This window comes from Haliotis cracherodii, unplaced genomic scaffold (assembly GCF_022045235.1).
Source record: "Haliotis cracherodii isolate W230 unplaced genomic scaffold, xgHalCrac1.p SCAF_4, whole genome shotgun sequence".
NCBI classification, from domain to species: domain Eukaryota; kingdom Metazoa; phylum Mollusca; class Gastropoda; order Lepetellida; family Haliotidae; genus Haliotis; species Haliotis cracherodii.
In genome coordinates this window covers 55,304,982-55,327,018 of record NW_027266297.1, presented here as the reverse complement: position 1 = coordinate 55,327,018, position 22,037 = coordinate 55,304,982, and the positions used below count along the sequence as shown (strand labels likewise).

Below are 22,037 nucleotides of genomic sequence, written 5' to 3'. Positions count from 1 at the left end.
GTGACTTTGCACACACAAAAATCAGGTTGTCAACTGGTACCTTTTGCTACTTAGGGATGTTATGAATTTATATTTTTTTCTGTTTTCATGGCAACAAGTATGATTTTGACTCTGTTCATAGTGATGTGTACCTGACATACAAATACAAAGTTCCGAATCCCACTTCCTTGGTATTGTTTTGATACTTCAATAACTACTCCTGTATACAGACAGACAGTTTCTCTCATTAAGCTGGACTTAAAGTAACAGTCAGATGATTTGTTCTTTTTCAGTTGAAATCCCAGGGGGATTTGTCATCTCCTGATTTGTCAACCATAATAGAGGGCCTGATGAAACAAAGTTTATCCGCCTGCGAAGATTGCAAAGATAATTCAAGGCTATGGTGATCAGTGCACACTAACTTCACAAACTATTACTATCATAAGTGATTACATTTCAATAATATTTTGAAACTTATATATTTTGATTTTGAGAATATTTCACAGGTCTCCAACCAGCCCCAGTAATTTTAGTAACAGAAGAGTCTTAAGTGCTGGTGCTGAGGCCCCTCCTGATCCCTGGGACCATGCACAACCCCGTCTAGACTGAAAAATTACATTCACTCTCTCTCTCCCATTTCAGCAAAAATGGACGGCTTCCTAGGCGCGTCGAAATAATCGGTGACCAGGTGAGCTTCATAGTAAGCCAGTAATTTCAGAATTTGTCAAGGGTGTAAGATAGGAGGTGCATTGTCAAAGCTGAATCAGCCATTCCAGTTGTTGTTTGAAATCCAGTTGATTTTATGACGCTTCTATCTAAAATGGTGGCCAGCATCAAGTTGAGTTTCCGAAAAAAACATTTTTGCCTTATTGTTTATGGCACTGAAGTTGACTTCCGTTTGTGATGCTTTGAAACGTTGCAAAACAATATTGGATTTATATGGTTTTTTAAATTTCTTGTGTTTCCATGGAAACAATTTTTGAAATTCTTAAGAGACTTTCTATTAAGCATAATACCATTGATTGTTCATTATAGGTACATCTACTTGCAGAATACAGTCAACCATACAAACTGATGTTTCAAGGTCAATAGTCTTATCTGCCGTAAAGAGTCAACATTGCATCAACTTTAATGCTGCTTCATTGATGCATTAATCAGAATCTATACAAGTATTTTTATGCTATTGTTTTTTTAGATTTGCAAACACATTGATAATGACAACTAATGTATCAAAAAGAAGGGGTTGGGGAGACATCTGTTGTTATGAGTAAGAACATATACTAGTTATTAATACTTTCATAACTATTTCTATATACATGTATAAGATCTTGGATTTAGTCCTTGCTATGAGCATATATTATGTACCAAAATCACGTCAAATGAGTTTTGTTTTAATATATTATTTTTAGGGCAAGCAAATGCTATTCAAAGTATTCTTCAAAAAACGATATTCCTTTTGGTCTTTAAGACTCCCTTCCTGTGTTCATCTTAGAAAACAATTGGGCACCGGGGGAGGAGGGTGACATGTAATCCACTGATGACTTGAATATTCTGATGCTTTATGTTGATATTTGTAACTATATTGTGATTTTTTTTTATGGAAGACATCGAAAGTTAATCTGTTTATTTAAAAAAATTGGAAAAAATTGTAGGGCATGAGAAATATATGAGAAGAGCAATGTTACACATTATTTCATATGACATTCATTGTTGCAGATGAAGACATATGGATGAAATTTGACACTTGATATTATATATTTAGTGCTTCCATACTAAGCAATATTCAGAAATATTTGAAGATCAATACTGACAGAGGGATAGTGAGGTAGGCCAGTGGTTAATTCATTCGCCCATCACCCCAACGGCTCGGGCTCAATTCCCCACACAGGCACAATATATGTGCCAATTTCTGGTGTCCAATGCCATGGTATTGTTGGAATATTGCTAAAACCACTCACTCGACCAACCACCATCTCAACCACATTCTAAACCACTCGACCATCCACTCAACATCTTACTCAGCCAACCACCCACTCAACCAACCACCCATCAACCAACCACCAACATAACCAACCTACACTTTGCATTGGTTTGCTTTCTCGAATAATTATGAATATTCTGTAGATTATTTATGTTATATTATCATTCGATGTTTGGTAGCAAAGACTAGTTAGCCAAGTTAATTGACATTACGTTGGGATTATGTACGATTCTTTTACTGACTAATGTATTATCCTATAGACATAAATGGATTGTGTATGCCAAAGATCTGGCACTAATACTGACATAATATGTCCTGTACTAATTTACACAGATGCTGTAGTGTTCAGCATGTATAGTGGTGTGTGTGTGTGTTGTTCAAACAACAAGCTGACACGCCGTGATATAGTTCAAGTTAAAACATACCATAGTCAAGCATTATGTACGTATCCTTCCACAACATATATCCCGATTTAACCCTTTTCTGCTCCAGTTTGCAGTCCTAGACGTCTAACTGTCACGTTTAGAGTGTTATTCGGGTTACGGAAATAACGTATCTAGAACCACATTGTATATGAACAACGGCAATTCTTTATCGATAAACATCTTCCTTATCACAACTGATGCGACGTTTCAGTGTAGATTCTAACAACATCACCAAGCAAGTGATGTCCACGTCAGGAGTGAGTGAATGAGTATGAATTTACGCCGCTTTTAGCAATATTCCAGCAATATCACGGCGAGGGACACCAGAAATGAACTTCACATGTACTCATGCCTTCCGGTCTTCGGCGTGACGAGCGAACGCTTTTAACCACTAGGCTACCCCATCGCCCTTGTACACGCCAGGAAGGTGAAATATGGGGTTATATACACATGGATGGTTGTTTTTTCCACAATGGATAAGACTGACATACAAAGAGTCATTGATGTTTATACAGGGTGCAGTACAAGAGCGTCTGATGTTTGAAAATATGAAATAGGTAATGGGGATTCTGGACCACTTCCACTGGAGCCAGATTTATATACCTATACCACCACTACAGGGGGAATTTTTTATGTGTAAACGCTGATGCGATTCAACGATCGTCATGACATTAAACTGAATTGTAATGAAAATATTCTCTATTATTTTTACTAATACATATACCATTATTTTTAACAAAGTGATACTCAACATTTTTACTAAGTTCTTCGTTCATTTTACTAGGAGACCTGACTATATACTCTTCTTGGTAATTGGAAAGAAACAATTGATGACCGTATTTGGTTGGTTTGACATCACTGATATAATATATACCTTGTGGTAATTCTCTCCATTTGATAATTTTGTCCCTGAGCATAAATGTTTTCGACAGCTTTTTTCGAGTTCTTCATTTGTTGGTTTGTAATTCTCAATTATCATATACTTACGTAAGCAATTCGTTTAAATGTGATATAATGATAGTAATCAATCTATTTTAATCTCCAACCAGTTGTTTGGTTTTGGCACGGAATTATTGGCGCGCTTGTTGTCTCCCTGTTCTAGGAACTTTTTTTTCTCGTCTTATGAGAATTTGATCGAATCTCCTGCTTCATCGCATTGTATTTGGTGAGTTCTGACAACACTAAATGAAACTCCTCCTCGGATATCTTATAATCAGCCATTGCTGTTGAAATATGATCCTCAATGCTGTTCAACTTTGCTTCGGCGAGTATGCGAATATTATCATGTTTTAATGCTTTCTCTTGCAACCTACGAGAAATGAATTTTATCGCTATTCCTGCCAGTCCTGAGACTCCAGACGCTGTTTCCATGCCAAGTACGATAGGCGCGGCGATAATAGTTGATAATAAACCAACACCAAGTCCAATTCTAGCTGTTACAAGCGCGGTGTCAACTCCGTTGAGAGCATTCACGGCTCTGCGATACTTTTTATACAAACCAAGTCTCAACTCCGTCTCCTTCTCTATTCGATGTTTTATGTCGCTTATTTGATGTAATCGGAATCCATCAACAGTATCAATCTTTTCATCGAGCGCTAGATATAAACCCATAGTGTATATTATTATATCATATGATAGTCTTTAATTGGTCTTGCTTCAATGTTTTGAGAGTATACATCAACCTTATTGAATGTATATTATACGGCATGAATATCTTATTCAGAGAAATGCTGTCACTTATAATAATTTGGACCCCCTCAAGGGTTGCAACGGGTGATGCTCCCATATAAATAATACTGCAACGTTGACGTTGGTGTTTCTTTAGCCATTTAATTGATAGACCTGGTAATATTTTGAAGGCATCTTGTGGTGCATCTCCAAACAAGACTTCAATAATAAGCATAGAAAGATCAGGTATTGCACTCAAGTTATCTTTAATATCATTGAATTCAGTAACCAAATTTAAACTAACGCTTTTTACTGCTGGACGACTAAATAACATATAACCTGGGTTTTCTGACAGGGGGGGTGACTGACAGACTTTTTCGTTTTGATGGGTTATAAGCCCCGAGTATGACCCCACTATTTATTATCTTAGCTAAATTATGTGCCTTACCCGTCATCACAGACGGTGGGTAATGACGATATTCAGTAGCCACTCGATTTTTGCTTTGATCGTAGTCTATTTATTATCGTCATTGCGAGTAAGATTATACGAAGTGTTTTTATTGAGTCTTCTAACGTCGACATCGCTTAAATCTCCTAGATTACCTGTGAATGTAACTTCTTTCCACTTGTATATGTTTTCTTGTAAGTGTAAAGCATATAACTTACCATCAGTACCGGGTTTACCGAATCCTTCTGTGATTGGAAAGCGCAATTGTATTACATTGTCTGATATTCCAGGGCCTGATGAATCAACAATTATTTATAATATATGGAGTGTTACACTCAAGTATCCAGATTGATGTTTTACATCTAATACAGAAATTTTGAGATCTGGAATAATACCAGGCTTTGATTTTTTATATTGTAATGATGAGAAAGATTCCGTTCTACCGCTATTATATTTTTCATCTTTGACTGGAATAGCACTGAGTAGAGTTGAAGGACTTTCTAGTTGAATATTATCCGTTGTACTGATTTGATCAAGATGGATGCACAACTCTTTATAGGGAACTAAATCGGGTAATTTAACTCCATGCACTATATCGTTGGGTGGTATCATTGCCAATATTACTCCGGAGTTTACAAATCCAAGTGTTTCTGCTAAGATCTTGGCAAGAAATACTTTCTCTTCTCGACTCACTTTGTGTAAGACTAATTCCATTAGGCTTAAAAATGTCATCATTGAGTCAGCAAACGCTGTAATACCCATCGGGTATAACAATGCCAGTGTGATCAATACCTATTTCACCTATTAATAATCTATTATTTTCTCTCACATCACCTATATTTGATCCACTGCGTGTAAAACGTTTCATCACAGTGTGTATTCCCGAGAGTGTGATATACATATTAAATATACAATGATACTATATCATAACTTAAATATGAAATCAACTTATATCACTAATCAGTCGATTTTAGTAAGTGCCTCTGGTGCTAATTGTTTTGTTAAATTCCCTGATATTTATATAAACACAGGCGATAAAATGGTGCACGATTAGTTCCACAATCCAATGCAATTTTGGCAGAATCAGTTAAATTTTGCCATATGGTTTGCAACAGGGCGTGGTGTATCTCTTTATGCCCCAGGATTTGAGCTAAATAAGTCTGTTTTATCATTTCACGTGTATTATCAGATTAGACGTGTACTTAAAGAAATTAGTGCCCCATTACAGCAGGATCGAGCATGGAATGCACAAATAATCCGCACAATAGGTAGGCATTCGAACGTATTTGTCAGGAATTTAATGTTTCTATGAGTAAAGATTGGCGTCAACCATGGTTTAGGTATTCCGTACGCTGGTACACACTCTGTTAAAGAAGTCAGCAATAATTTACTGAAAAGGGGTCGGCTTCTTCCGAGCTTTGCTCTCTCGAGTAACGAGTGGAGAGATGATCGTATGAACTTTAAGCGTGGTGTTGCTGTCACCGTCCAAAAGCTTGAGCAACCACCTGGAAATGTTTGGAATGAATTTCTAAATGATAAAACAGAAAATAATTTTACTAACCCAGGAGTTGTAAGAGTTTATGAATTAATAAAAACTTATGTATGGGCAATTCTTGGTGAACATTCGCAAACACGAACGTCCATTATTGGTTCTGGGACGGCGCTCGATGCGCAAAAACAGTTTGTCGCAAATGTGGAGGATATTATTAATTCACCAGTTGACATACCATCTCCTATAAAACGTTATCAAGGTACGCTCAATCCAAATAAGACTACGTTTATGCGCCAGGACTATACATGTCTCCGAGTAATATGGAACTTAAGATCGGTCAAGTGATAGGCTATAATAATTGCTACCGATCAACAAGAACCAGGTTTAAATTCAGATATTAACACCATTTTAATAACGCAAACAAACACAGGCGAAATGGGAATAGTCTAGCCAAAGGCACCACATGTTTCACAACCATCTACTCATTCACAACCAGATATTGCAGCTAAAAATCAACAACATATCATGAAAAAACAGCGTTTATAGTTGGTGGAGTTGCGGGTGGTTTACTCATGATTTGGTTAAATAGTTCTTAATGAACTGATTTGGATAAATATTCTTTCGCGGATACATACAACAGCCCTGCAATTGCTACGGTCAGTGCTGACAAGTTTTGACTAAGCCAAGCGGTGGTCTTTGCTAATAAATTCAAGAGACAGGAAACTATACTCCCTATTATACCGGGAAGTGCAGACGCGGCTTTCCCAGCGATGCTTTTAAATGCTTTTAAATCCACTCTTTTACACCATTTCTATCTAAGGGTTGTGGGGTGTGTGGGTGGTCCACTGCCACCGGTTAACGCGAGAGTCAAAGTCGATATAATAATTCCCAATGCGGTTAAAATACTGGCAATGGTTATCCCCTGTTCTCTGAACAATGTTTTAATTTTATCGGCTAGTGTAGTGTCATTGTTGGGGACTTGATCGATAGTTTCTCGGACTCGACTGATTTGTGAACAAAGTGCCTTTCTTTTACTGGAAGAAGCCTCCAGGCGGGCCGATCTTTCGTCTTCTAAGCTAAGCAATCTTTCTGCAATGTGGCGTCTAATGAATTCATCACCCGCCTGTTCAAGTTTTGTTTTCTCATAAGCTATATGCTTGTGGAGTTCGGATAGCTTGGCTATATTATTGATGAGTTCTCCCTGCATTGTTTGCATTGCCTTTTCAAGACCCCTAATACTGAACTCCGAGGATGGTACACTGACCGTGGAATTATCGTAGTAGGTATCCAAGATTTCTCAGAGCCCGTCCGAGGCCAGCTTCAAGCTTTCTCCCAAATCACCTATGTTACTGAATTCATCACGCACAGTCTGAAGAACCTTAGTAGTCTTTGCAGAAAGTTTTTCTCGTGAGTAGTCTACAAAACCTAATTCATTACGAACAATTTTGATGCCATGTTTACTGGCTATCGTAGACAAGGCTAGGGGCTTACGAGTACAAGAATTCATAAGATCAATATCCAGAGAGCCACTCAGTCACAATATTCCTTTACTATCTATCGTAAACTTTTAATAGTCACGACTAATTGGGCTTTCTTTTAAGGCATCATAATAATCATTAACGGCTGGTTTCAAAAGTTCATTGTTATATTCGTAAAGCTGGTTTCATCAGTACCCTCTTCGATTGTACTAGTATGAGTTATGTTATCTAGATTAAAATCATCCATTTTTATATTAAACATAAGGTTACATAATTTCAATACAACAATGACTTTGCAATACGGACGTAAATTAAACCCACAACGTAAACTTCAAGATCCATTTGGGGTCAAAGCAATTCGCCAGTCTGTAACTATAACTAATAACCCGAGTACCATTGATCAGAATCAAACGCTTCTGGTTTGCTTTCCTAATCTCGGCGCACATGATGTGTTAGTTCCGGGAACTGTCCGACTAGCATTTATGATTGGTTTGACTTCTGCCGACGTTAACAGGGAGCCTGTTCAGAACATAGGTCGTGCTATCGTTAAGAAAATCACGTTAAAATTAGTGGTTATGAGGTTTTGAGTATTGACGATAGCGATGTATACTATTGTTACATGGATCTCTGGAGAATGGATTAAGAGCAGGAAAACTTACAGTACCAAGGTATTTGTAATCGGAACACATTGAGACTGCGTGTGGGTGTTGATAATGGCGATAATACCATCATAAAAGATCTCGCTGTTGCCAGCGCATTAGGTAACCGATTCTAAATTCCGCTAGACTTTGAATTACTAGATAGTCACATGCCCTTTTATCAAGCATCCCTAGGCGATAGGTTAGAATACGAACTCACTTTTAATGACTATTGTAGAGTATTCAGAGCTGCTGAAGATGCTAGTTATTCTATTGAAAATATCTCACTGGAGAATGATATAATAACAGATCCTGAATTAGCCAGACAAATTCGTAACAAGTATACTGGACGGTTTAGCTATTTTGTACGATCGCGTGCTTCGGCACCGAAAGATCATAAGGAGCAAAAAAGATACAACGTGGAATATCAATCTAAACATCCCCACGAGATCTTTGAAGGGTATTTTAATGTTGTTCGAGGACCTCTCCAATGGATTTAAAAGAAATACCGAGAAGTTCTACAATCCCGAGATTACAAAGTAGAATTGACTATAGGGGGCGTTCCTAATCAACTATATAGTCAAGGTATGCTAGCATATCAACAATGGGATGAGATTAAAAAACTCCCTTATATAAAACGAAGCCCAGAAGTTAACGCGGTCGCGAAAGATCTGTCTCTCAGGGATGTATCGATGGGTGAATACCTCACCATGAAGTATGCGCTATGGCTCGACATGCGAACAACGGACGATGACCAACTACATGGTAGTGGGCAGAGAATAGAAAATGCCAGCGAGGGTGTCACTATACAGATAAAAAAGCTCCAGGAATCTGCTGGTAAATTAAACATATATTTATATGTGATTATGGATGCACAACTTAATATACAGAATGGACGATTCGTGCAAGCGATCTATTGATAATCTTTTACCTAAAGAACCGGACTGCACTATCATCTGCGGGCAAAGGGTTGTGGAAAAACAGCTTTTATTCTAGATATTTTAGAAAGTCATTATTGGAACGTTTTCCATCATATTATTATTCTGTGCCCAACTATAAGCGTTAATAAAACATACTATCGAGAGATGGGTAATGAATGACGACGGGGTGTACAAAGTTGATCTGGGCGATCGTTTACAAGACTGTTTATGAGTATGTCACGAAAAATACAAAGGAGAATCAACCCTTTTCCTAATAGACGTTTGCAGTGCGAGTAAAGAATTCACCAAAAAGAAAGATATTCTTTCATATTTAGCATTCTCCAGACGGCATACTCAGCAAAGCCTTTGGGTACTTAAAGATCTCAGAGAGCAGACCAAATGGGTAGCCCTGTTTCATTGCAAAGACCGAGATTCATTCGAGGAATGTCTACGTGATAGTAATGGAGAAACCATGACACCGAAGGAATGGTATGATTGTATAACCAGGGAGGCTACGCATCCTCGGCTTCTCTGTGCCTACCCGGTTATACAATCATACCATTCCTGAGGTGGAATGGTTTGTCCAACTTATAAACCGCTATCCATTAATCTATGTCATTTTTGGAGCTTATATTTACGCGGTATACGGGTCGCAAATAAGCGCGGTATAACGAGACACGCTTTATAACAGTTGTTATTGCGGACTGCTGCGCGGACTGCACGTGCAGAAGAAGGCTGTACGTGCAGAAAGAACCGCGTGCGTCGTACCGCATGGCATTGTGTCGTTGACTGTTCACAAGAGAGTATGTCTGAAGATGACGATATTTTCCTAACTCAAAGTAAGTTAATTGATGAAAATTCTGCAGAAATGACAGGTTTTACAATTGCTCCCCAGGTTTAACAATTGCTCCTCAGGTTTTACAACTGCTGAGTGGTCTTACTACAAAAGGAAGGCCGTCTGGGAGATGGTTACAACACCATGATAGGTTTATAAATGATGTTATTTATACCAAGCTCGAACGAGATAAAGTCAGAAAACTGTTAGCTTCAATGTAGCATTGTAAACTCGTATTAAAAACTGATCAACCAGCTGCTTATGCAATTGCTTAGCAAAAATATAGCAACTGCTGAGCAAATTATAGCAAAATATATAGCAACAATAGCAAAAAATACGATAAATTGAACATTAACGGTTATTATTATGTAATAATGTGGCTTGAAATCCTCATTCTTTTGCAACAGTTTATTATTATGGGCTGTATTGGATATGCCATATTATATTATGTTAGACTTAAATATCTCCTTAGGTATTACATTATGGAATGTGACAAACTCATCGAACAAATGCTCAAAGAACCTGATCAACATACAGAAGAACATGTAGATAAACATAGAGAAAGACTCGCTGCTTTGGTAGCCAGTGGAAAATGTTCCCAATAATTGGGGGAAAATTATACCATAGAAAAAATTGATAAGAAATTAAACAACTGTACGTGCGTTACGAGTCTAGACTGGGAGCTACCATGACTAAAACAATAGGGTCGGCTATGTTACAACTATACACACTCGTAGCTAGTACGTTTCTCCCTATCCCGGCAGAACATCGCCCGTATTTATGCGAATCTCTCGAGAAAGACCCATTCATCGGCTCCGGTGACCACCACTTTAATAACGGCTAGGTATTGTTAATTTAAACATAAGTGCCCACTTAATAATAATGGAGACTCAAGTGACACCACAGATTGTGGAGATGCAACAACAAGTGAACGAGGAAATACCAGCAGTTGTACAATCACAACAAGTGAATGAGGAAATACCAGCGATTGCGAAATCACAAGCCACATTTACTAAGAACCCCAGAAAAATCGCCGCTGGTAGGATGGGTGCGTTAGCGAGGAAGGTGAAACTAATGCATAATTCAAAGATTGAACATAGTCGTCCTATTAAAACTTGGGCACTAGGTATTGTTGCTATAGCGGTGTCATGGTTGTTTTGTAAGACCAGAGAAGAGAAAACGTCAGCCCCGATTACACAACAACAAGTTCAATTAGAGGTGAGCCCCCATATCCGTGTGGTGCCAACATTCGCAGGGTGGGGGGGGGGGGGGGGGGGATGTACAGGACATTCAGGAGGATGGTGGGAGCGGTGCAGTGGATGAGACTAAAGGAGTACAGAATCAATCAAGTGAGGAATCTTGTACAGTTCTGGACAAGTCCTCCTCTCATGCTGCCAAGGACAATGTGAGGGCAGCTGGCAGGAAGAAGACACAGAGATCATTGGCAAATCGAGGGGCATCCAAAGATGTGAAATCTGAATCTGGGAAGCTGGAGAAGAAGCAGGAGCCAGCAGGGTCTGAAGTCAACAGTGTGGCCAGCGGGAAGTGGACTTTCACAGCTCTTCCAGCACAGACGAGTACTGATCGCAGGAAACCAGCTCAGACGGGTACGTACTGGTTGGATGTTGTCTTCAGGTGTACCAGAGTGTTCAGCCATCCCTCTGATGGCATCCTTTGCTTGTTACATTTGCAGCTTGCATCTTGAAAGTTAACCTTCTATCCATTAGACATCAAAGATATGTCTGGTAGGTAGTTGTTTTTTTAGATGAAAGTTACAAAGATAATCAGGAGAAAACTTCTGTAAGTCATCCTGGGCCATTAAGTATGAACTATCAATTTGTTGTGTGCGGAGGTGCATCTCTTAGCTCCCAGGAATTGAATCTACGATTCGTCTTCATTACGATCTGTGTCACTACCATATCCATTGAACACGCCTGCATCAGTTGACATTTTTATCTGATACAATTAAGAGCAGTGTAAAACCAAACTCGTTCACTCACTCTGTTCTTGCTCTCTGATGTTTTGTCCTCTGAAATGCTGAGATGACATATTAAGGATGTGTCTTGTGTTAAGGGGAAGGCTGTCTTTACGAACTGAAGGAGACGTCAGCAGTGACTTGTGTCGACGTGGTGGACCCTGGAAAACGGGGACAGAAAAAGCAAACCAAGAAACGAAAACTTCAGGAGGAGTCTCCGCAACCAATGAACAGTAAACAGGTAAGGTCAAAGCCATAGCATGTCCCCTTTACTGTGAGGTCAAGGTCATATCATGTGCACACCACTGAGGTCAAGGTCATTCCATCTGCACAGTGAAACAGATAGGCCAAGATCAGCTTTGGGTGGGGATTCCTGGGAAGAATAGGTCAGTGGTCTGTCATGGTATCTAAGTTTATCTGTTTCACATGTCCCTGTGTCCCATTTTGGGATCCCAGGGGCACAATGGGTGACATTATCTATTACTAATTTTAGATCCTGCTAAGATCAAGTGGTACTGATTTGGATGTGTCACCTTGTTGATAGCACTGTCCACAACTGATTTTCTGCAGCTGTACAGTTGTTGACAGAGTTGTTGGTTAACATGAGTTCGAGCTGCAGGGCCTTTGCCCGATTTCAGTGTTCTGGGCCCCTTTCCACAAAGCGAACGTAGCGCTACGACTGTCGTAAGCTAATGTTAAAGTATGGGTGTTACAACCACCTTAGGGCTACGATCGCTTTTTGGAACGGAGCCCTGATCCTTTTTGTATGAGGTTTTGATAACCCTGATACCAACCAACTTTTGTGTTTCAGCGCCGACGTCTAGAGCGGGAGGCCAGGAAACAGAAGATCGGTGTTCACTTCTACTCCGAGTCCAATGTAAAGAACCGTAGCTACCGGTAGAGTTGAAGACTAGAGATTCCTGTATCATTGCGGGGTGTACCATATGTATGTCAATAAAACTGGTTTTGTTATTTGTGTGTTCTGTTGATGAATGACAGGCCTGGAACATCTGCCAGCGACAATGACGGCTTGAAACACCTGCCAGCGACAATGACGGCCTGAAACACCTGCCAGCGACAATGACGGCCTGAAACATCTGCCAGCGACAATGACGGCCTGAAACACCTGCCAGCGACAATGACGGCCTGAAACATCTGCCAGCGACAATGACGGCTTGAAACATCTGCCAGCGACAATGACGGCTTGAAACATCTGCTAGTGACGTAGTGTGTGATTTCAGCCCTTTTTGAAAATTAAATACAGTAAAGTATGTTTATAACGAACACTCTAATAATGAACTAATAGATATAACAAACTGTTTAGTCTGTATTTCATACAAATGTTATGACTTTATTTTCTCTTTAGAATTAACTTAGTGTTTCTTGGAAAATTGATATTTGAAACAAAATCACAATCAATATTTTCACGATAGTTACATTTAAAGTAATATTACATTCCTAAACCAGAAAAATTTACAGTGAGTATAAAGGTAACACATTAAATATAATTATGGTGGTTCTCTTGACAACTTTTTGAGGTACAATCGAGCATGCTCTTTCTTCGAAGATTTCAAAGAGCATCATACGACTCGTGCTCAAAACTAGTTTAACCAAGGTTACAATATTCAAGGTGGCTGAAGCTTTCAAAATGTTTTGTAGTTGCCATGTGGAGAACATTTCCAAATTTGAGCATCAGTGACAAAAATAATGTCCGAAGAAAATCCCTGTTTTGACTTGTGCCATATATTCCTGTGTGTTTGTCAGGTGAACAAATGACTTGCCTTTGCATGTGTGTGTGGCAGATGCCACCGGTGGGGCAGGATACACTCACATTTTCGCAAATACCTGGTATCATCAATATTTGATAGTGATTCATAAACACATGCTCATGATGAAGTCAAATAGTCGGAATGTACAATCGACTTCGCTTTTAGCAGAGATTTCTCATGAATAACGGAAAGGGTTTTGTTGGTTTTATTAACTTTGTTTACTGGTATATCAAAATAACAGTTAATGGTTACTCTCCAATTACATAGAAACAATGGCTCTAGTATCTAGGCCTCATAATATCCATATTGGCCTCACTGTATGGCTGAACACCTGTGAACATGCACCAATATAATTACACTGGATACTGTGGGGAGGGGGGAGCAATATCTTGATGCAGCCATGCTGAATTCACAGACAACGATTCTGCAGGCAATCACATATTCATGACTTAAATTACGGCCGCTATAAGTGATAACAGGAGACAAGAAAGTGATAGCACAAGACGAGAAAGCAGGAACATGAGACGAGAAAGCGATAGCACGAGACGAGAAAGCGATAGTACGAGGCGCAAAAGCGATAGTATGAGACGAGAAAGCGATAGCATGAGACAAGAAAGCGATAGCACGAGACGAGAAAGCGAAAACACGAGACGAGAAAGTGAAAACACGAGACAAGAAAGCGATAGTACGAGGCGAGAAAGCGATAGCACGAGACAAGAAAGCGATAGCACGAGACGAGAAAGCGAAAACACGAGACGAAAAAGCGATAGTACGAGGCGAGAAAGCGATAGTTCGAGACGAGAAAGCGATAGCACGAGACAAGAAAGCTAAAACACGAGAAGAGGAAGCGATATCATTGCACGTACTTCAATTACGACCGATAAAGTGATAACATGAGTACTTTAATTACGTTTGATAAAGCGATAACATGAGACAAATAAGCGTAAACACGCGACGGGGAAGCGATAACACAAGACAAGAAAGCGATAACACGAGACGGAGAAGCGATAACACGAGACACTAAATCAATAACACGAGACAAGAAAGCGAAAACACGAGACAAGGAAGTGAAAACACGAGACGAGAAAGCAAAAACACGAGACGAGAAAGCGATAACATGAGACAAGAAAGGCGAAAAAAGAGACGGGGGAGCGATAACACGAGACGGGGAAGCGATAACACGAGACAATAAATCGATAACATGTGACAAGAAAGCGAAAACACGAGACAAGGAAGTGAAAACACGAGACGAGAAAGCAAAAACACGAGACGAGAAAGCGATAACATGAGACAAGAAAGCGAAAAAAGAGACGGGGAAGCGATAACACGAGACAATAAATCGATAACACGAGACAAGAAAGCGAAAACACGGGACAAGAAAGTGAAAACACGAGACGAGAAAGCGAAAACACGAGACGAGAAAGCGATAGCACACGCGAAATCGTTGTGCCTGTAACTATCGCTTTCTCGTCTCGTGTTTTCGCTTTCTCGCTGCCGTAACATAAGTTACGGTCACCATAGTCTAACTGCGCATTACAAATGTACACCCGTTCTTGATACACCGTGCGGGGGCCTAAATTTAATCAATATCCCACGAAGAATGTAACATTAAAAGGCGACGCTAGCAATATAACAACTGTCTGTATATTTCAGTTGCTTGGTAAATAATAACGTCTGGACGTGTGCCAGGATTCTTTGATCGTGGGATGGCGCTGGTACCATGGTTGGTCTTAACCATACCCATACCCATTTGATATTCGGTGGGTGGTTGGTGGTGGTAGGGTTGTGCTGGGAATTTATGGAAATAAAATATTGTCCCAGGAATTTTTGAAAAAAATAATCATGCTTTAGACTTTTGAAAAAAGAAGAAATTGTCTGCCACAAACTTACATTGTTGCAAGGTGTTTTTCTTAACAAAATATTCAAGCTCCAAGTTGTCTCGATTATCGCGATTATCGCCATTCAATAATAATACGCCTGGGAGCATTCGTCACCATAGATACCCTGTGTACAATGTATGAAGCCCCTTTTGGTGTCCCCCGCCGTGATGCTGCTGGAATATTGTTAAAAGCGGCGTAAAACCATAATCACTCACTATACATGGAATTTCGCACGCCTTGTTGCTAGTGTTTCCTATTGACAGACTTTATGTTGCCTCAGATCAGTAGTGTTTTCAAGCACAACACGAGCGTGTCAGTTACTGCTTCCTCCACACAAGTCTGTATTAATGACATCAGTCACAAAATGTTAGGTCGCCCAACACGATATCAACATGAAGTACTTAATGGGACGTGAATTGTTTCCAAGTGATGAGTAAGTGAGTGAGTGAGTTGGGTTTAACGCCGCTTTTAACAGTACTCCAGTTATATCGCGGCGTGTCAGCTTAATGTGAGAGGAAAGCCCGAAGTGATGCAGGTCTCAGACGTGAAACCCACGAGCTCCGGTATGGTGCTGACAAACATGGAAACATAATCGGGGCGAACCGGGATTCGAACCTACAATCATAGGTTTCTGGCGTGCCCAAGGGAAGCAACTCTGCACGTCCTTGGACGACTGGGCCAACCGTGTCCTGCATGGCGCTGCATGCATAACGATTCCAAAGACATCTAATGTGACAGTCTTAAAGTGGAAGTAAAGTAAAAAAAAAAAAAAAAATGATGGCGATTTTGTTGCGAATATCAATTTTCCTAGATACATTTAGTCAATTTCAGAGAGGAAAAGCTCATGATATTCGTAGAAAGTATTTAAATGTCCAAGTGAAAGTGCTGAAATCACACGCTCAGTAATCGGCTCCCAAGACACAACTATTTGGGGGCGTGGCCTAAAGGTGACAACTGTTTTCATTGGCTGCCACGTTTATCTATCTTGTGATTCTTAGCCGTCATATATAAAGTGTTTCTGCTATTTCTGTTTCTCCTACAAAAATAACCACAATGTGTGAAACGATCTTTGAACTTGACATTGTGAATAATAAAAGTAACTCTTAACAATCGGTAACTAGCGTTTTATTACTAACATCCTGTTAGTGCATTAAAACACCTGCTGCCTCGGCCCTATTCCACACAATAAATGCCTGTGAATAATGTATCCCCCCATAGTCTATCAGTAAACAACTGAAGGCATCTTCAGTCTTGTTACTGAGGTGACATAAGTTTTGGACACGGTAATCAAATGGATGAGCAGACAGGCAGACCAGGCGTCAGCCCAATCGTCATGCTCGTTGAAATTGACCAGAGCATCAATTACCGAGAACCCGTTTTAACCCCAGTAAGGGGAATCCCCTCAGTGGCGGAAATTTTCGTTTGGATGCCGATTTCGCCTGTCGTTCATAATCGTCTGTTTTACGCTATTTCCGTTTCTCAAATTCAATTTTGGCCAGTAAGTATGCCTTTAAGTATTAAAATCTGCAAAGTTGCCATGTTGACTTTACTTGGCCTTTTAGAATCCAAGTATAGGATGATTTAATATGCCAGCGGCATACTTCCACATTTAAATGTATTTACTATGGGGTAAATACGGTAACGAATGTGATTTGAAGAAGGTTGTGCACGTGAAAGCCGTGGCGTCACGTGCTTAAGGTGCAGAGGAGAGGGCAAAAAACACCACTAGAGGCCTTCGCGTCACACAGGCGAGCTGTTGACTTCTTTGTTTGTTAAAAATATACATATAAAGGTAATCGGACTTTTAGTGTAATGCTTGTCTGTGTTGGACCGCCTGTTATTGCAGTGTTGCCGAATGGCAGGTAAAACCGTATGGAAAAAAAAATTGCCGCTGTTTAGCACGGAGAAGGGTTGCTTTCTTTCAGTGAGTGATCCCACAGAGAGGTGATTCAGGAGTCCGGACGTGGATTTGGATACAAAAGAAGACCCACCGTCCAGATAAATTATCTATTTATTTTCAAAAAGTAAATTACGCAGTAATATATAAAAAGTTCAAGCGCGATATTACAAGGATATTGCAGTATTTCGTAACGGTTTTATGTGCCAAAAATATTAAAATGTACGTTTTTGTTACAGAAAGAATACCTTAGAGAATATGGAGTGTCGGTGTTTGGAACGGAATATAACACAACAGTCGCTAGTCTACATTATGATTTTGTAAATAAAACCCGCTCGTCTGTTAACAGCGGTAGGCATTACCCATGAGTGGAGTATGTTGTCATAGTAAATGTTTTATGTTCGGTTGAACATAGTGAATTAGAACATAAGTGAACTTACATTTGTGTCCAGTCAAGTAAAATGGTGAAGGGAATTGAAACGACTTTGATTACTACACGTTAGTCAGCCATAGACATGTGTCTTCAAGTACAGGCTACATTGACGCTTTGGGTAAACGAACATGGTTGAAACAGCTGGGCAGAACCTATCATAAATTACATCCTGCGAAAATGAGATCTACCATGGACCTGTAAATCAGTTTACTATTTGAGTCATCTGGTTGAATAATTATTCTATCATTCTAATTCAAATCCTTTAATTCAAATAATTAAAAAAGACCACAATCTTGCTGTGCTCTGCATACTGATCCATGAAAGCTTACAGAATTGAAAGCTTACTTCTAAGCATAGGAACTATACCTTTGTATAACTTTATAAAGTATCTGTAACTATTTCAAAACAATACAGATTTAATAATACAAACTACATTTAAATGTATGCATGTTGTAATATCATACATAATTAAGAATTGTTTTAACAATGCCACTGTTAGATATAATCTCCATAAACCCCCTACTATCTATGTTTACTATGAAGTAATGATTAAACGGATAAGAGAGATCATTTTACAACTGCAAACCCTTATTCCCCGAAGTATGGCCGTCAGGGCATACATACTTTAGACTGCTTACATCCAAAATGTAGGACATTTTTATTATATGTTATTGAAAACAAGGTGAGATGAGGTGAAATGGGGTTTATCGTCGCGTCGTGCACTTATATAGCGACGTGCAAGCACATGTGTGTGTGTGGCTGCTTGTCCTAGTCCGGATTGATGCCGATTTATAGTGCTTGCCCAGTGAGATACCATGCCGCAGTTTAACATGAATACCAACCTCAGACAGTATACTGACTCCGAGCCGACCAGTCCATGTAAACAAAGGCGGTAAAACCCTTTCCATAATCATAAGATAAATGTACCAAACAACAGAGTCGACTGTACGATTTGACTTTGTGAGCATGTGTTTAAGAATCAAATTATCATAATTAAGAGTCATTTGGGTTTTGAAAGTTTAAGTAGTATAGCTTTAGATTAGATTCTTCATATTTAAATTTTGAACCGAACGCTTCCGAGAGCATATCGTGTGTGTGTGTGTGTGTGTGCGTGCATGTGTGTCAGTGGGTGTGTGTCAGTGGGTGTACATATGCGTGTGGACCCGTGAAGATCGGGAATAGAATAGGTCTACAGCAACCCATGCTTGCCGTAAAAGGCGACTATGCTTGTCGTAAGAGGCGACTAACGGGATCGGATGGTCAGGCTCGGTGACTTGGTTGATACACGTCATCGTATCCCAAATGCGTGGATCGATGCTCCTGATATCAATCACTGGATTGTCTTGTCCAGACTCGATTATTTACAGACCGCCGTCATATAGCTGGAATATTGCTGAGTACGCATACTACACGTCACAGTGAATCTACATGTTTTCCCCAAACGCAAAGACATTAGCGTGAGCACGTGACACCGGAAATACCATGTCAACAAATTTGTACTGAATTACGCAATTTAATCCAATTATTGCAAAATCTGCATAGAAAAAAGTGTTTATTGTATATGTTGAATTGTGTTTGTAATCTATGTTTATTATATAATGTAAATGTATTTAATATTGCATAGATCAACGTGTGTGAAGTGCGGTGATCATCGTTGAGGGGAAGGACCAAGAGAAACAACAACGGTGACTGGTCAAATTGTTCCTTACCTAAGAAATATCCGTCAAAAGCAACAGCTGTACCGAACTATACTACTCTTCCTGTTGTGATCATAATTTCATATATACATATTAAAAGCTCCAATTAAATTAACACTATATTGATATATATTATTTCTGATATAATAATAGTTTCAAATACAATTCTTCGATCATTGTATCACAAATTTGAAAAGGGGATGCGCATGGGAGAGACGCGATCGGAGGGAGGTTTTTTTCGAAAGTCAGTGCGACTCCACATCACACACACACACACACACACACACACACACACACACACACACACACACACACACACACACACACACATGTACGTCAACATGGACACCCAGCCTTTGCGTATTGGATGAACGCTCTTGTCGTGCATGCTACGAACAATTGTGGAAAACTTCTTATCTTTGCTATACCTATACTTTCAAACAAACTTTGTAAAGCCTCACATGGTACAGCACGTGCACCCCGAGACCCACATTTTATACAAGGCAGCTCCGAAGGAAGCTAGTTCCTTTCATGGTGTCAGCAAGGGAAGAAGGAAAGGAGGCTTTCTTGGTACAGGTCCCATACACCTACGATAGCACGTCAAGGACTCTTATATGATTGTGGAACAGTAGAAGCAGGAACCCTCTTGACAGCCCGTCAGAGAAATGACAACTTTGCCCAGACGCACATATACCACAAACAACAATTAACACAAATACATATAGGCTACCGGAGGATACTCATGTTTCAATAATATGTTGGAACATTCATGTTATTTATTCTAAGCTCACAAATTCTAACTTTCTTCAATTTTTGACTAATTATCATACATAAATCTCTCTCCTAGAGACCTTGGCAAAAATCAGGGATGATCTCCAAGATAGTCTCCCCGAATATACATTTTTTCAGTCCGTAGGAATGAAACAGTATCGAGCTTGAAGATACAGTGGTGGTGTGTCCATGATCTATGTCCATGATCATTCCTCACGCTTATTCAAACATGTAAACAGGGAATGGGATGACAGTGTCATTCTTGTCTCCGAGTTCCCACTGGTTGTAAATATGTATGTTATATTTTACTTTGTTTATATTACATCTCGATCTCAGGATCAACATAATGGTACAGAATTATTAGAAAATATGTTGACTTCCCTGAAAATGGAACATCCATGCTACAAAATACTATGTGGTGACCTTAACTATAGAGTGAGTGAGTGAGTGAGTATGGTTTTACGCCGCTTTTAGCAATATTCGAGCAATATCACTGCAGGGGACACCAGAAAAGGGCTTCACACATGGAACCCATATCGAGAAATCGAACCCGGGTCCTCGGCGTGACGAGCGAACGCTTTAACCACTCGACCGCCCCACCTTAACTATAGAACTGGCACTGAGGATGACTGCATTGAACTTGATTCTATAGAATACTTACCACTGGATGATATTGGATATGACGTCTCTACAGCTAAATTACCCAGGCGAAAAAAACCCCAAATATACAAAAATATGTAAACCATTTGAAAACGATATTTCTAATGGAAGGTGACTTTCCAGTGACTTTGCCTTTATGGGTCATCGTAGCTATAGTACCCTTGACTGCATATGCATGTTGCAGTCTCTTTTTCCATATATTGAACATTTTACTGTCACATTCAATACAATGTCTGATCATCTGTCTTTTTCAGTTATGCAAATACAATTCCAGAAGAATCCAAGAAATGATTAAACATTTTAATATAAAAGTATATGTAATTGTTGATGGTACTGTTGATGAACTGGTAAGTATATTATATTATGTGGAGAACCGTGGAAATGTACACCTTTACAGGTATATAACAGAAATGATAAAGAGCAAATATGGTTCTATTCTGAATGTTCTTGTTATTTAAAGAAATAGGTTTAAACATCTTTGTCACTTGAAGCAGGTGTTTCCCCCGAGAATTGAACCTTTGACCTTGTAAATAGGAAAATGTTGTTTTATGTTTTATTACAAAATGGAATGGATAGTGTGAAATCTACAGTTGTCATAGAAGGTGCTAAGAAATTATCAGATTATTTAATGGTGTTACTCTCAGTCCAATGTTGAACTCGATTTTTATAGAAGAATTGGTGGAATACATGTGTACGTGTTTGCAAGACGGGATCTCCATATCTTCAAAAAATGCTAAATATCCAAGCATTATTATTTGCAGACGATTTAATCTTAGTGTAAGATATCCCTGTGAAACTCCAAAAGGTATTTAAAAATGGTGGTTCTATTCACCCTCTCTGTGTAATCTATCATATTGGTTACGCTTAATATCACTGCAACCGTACAGATATTCACACCAGTGTTATCTTATGTTAAAGGAAACATGCGATAGACGCCACCCAAACTGAGTAACACATGTTAAAGGTTTGCCCTTTCGATATGAATTTGGAATACTATGGTTGCCACAAAAGGGTGGAGATGAAATACTGTTCCTAAATGTATTCGAACAAAGGTTGAAAATTTCTTTTTACAAGATTGACAAAGTATACAT

The 22,037-nt window shown here is 39.3% G+C and overlaps 1 protein-coding gene across 1 annotated transcript; it reads left to right on the top strand.

Moving 5' to 3' along the window:
* Positions 1–10,746: 10,746 nt before the first annotated feature.
* On the top strand, positions 10,747–12,756 carry LOC139479493 (uncharacterized). Its single transcript, XM_071262338.1, has 4 exons — positions 10,747–10,903; positions 11,181–11,471; positions 11,938–12,080; positions 12,651–12,756. Exons 1-4 carry the CDS (start codon positions 10,747–10,749, stop codon positions 12,738–12,740), a joined length of 681 nt encoding a protein of 226 aa, XP_071118439.1. The 3' UTR covers positions 12,741–12,756.
* The last annotated feature ends 9,281 nt before the right edge of the window (positions 12,757–22,037 follow it).

Excerpts from the sequence above, each read along its gene's own strand:
- LOC139479493 (XM_071262338.1), top strand. The coding sequence starts at position 10,747 with ATGGAGACTCAAGTGACACCACAGATTGTGGAGATGCAACAACAAGTG. Across the intron at positions 11,472-11,937 it reads CAGGAAACCAGCTCAGACGG|GGGAAGGCTGTCTTTACGAA; the intron begins GTACGTACTGGT and ends TCTTGTGTTAAG. Across the intron at positions 12,081-12,650 it reads AACCAATGAACAGTAAACAG|CGCCGACGTCTAGAGCGGGA; the intron begins GTAAGGTCAAAG and ends TTTGTGTTTCAG.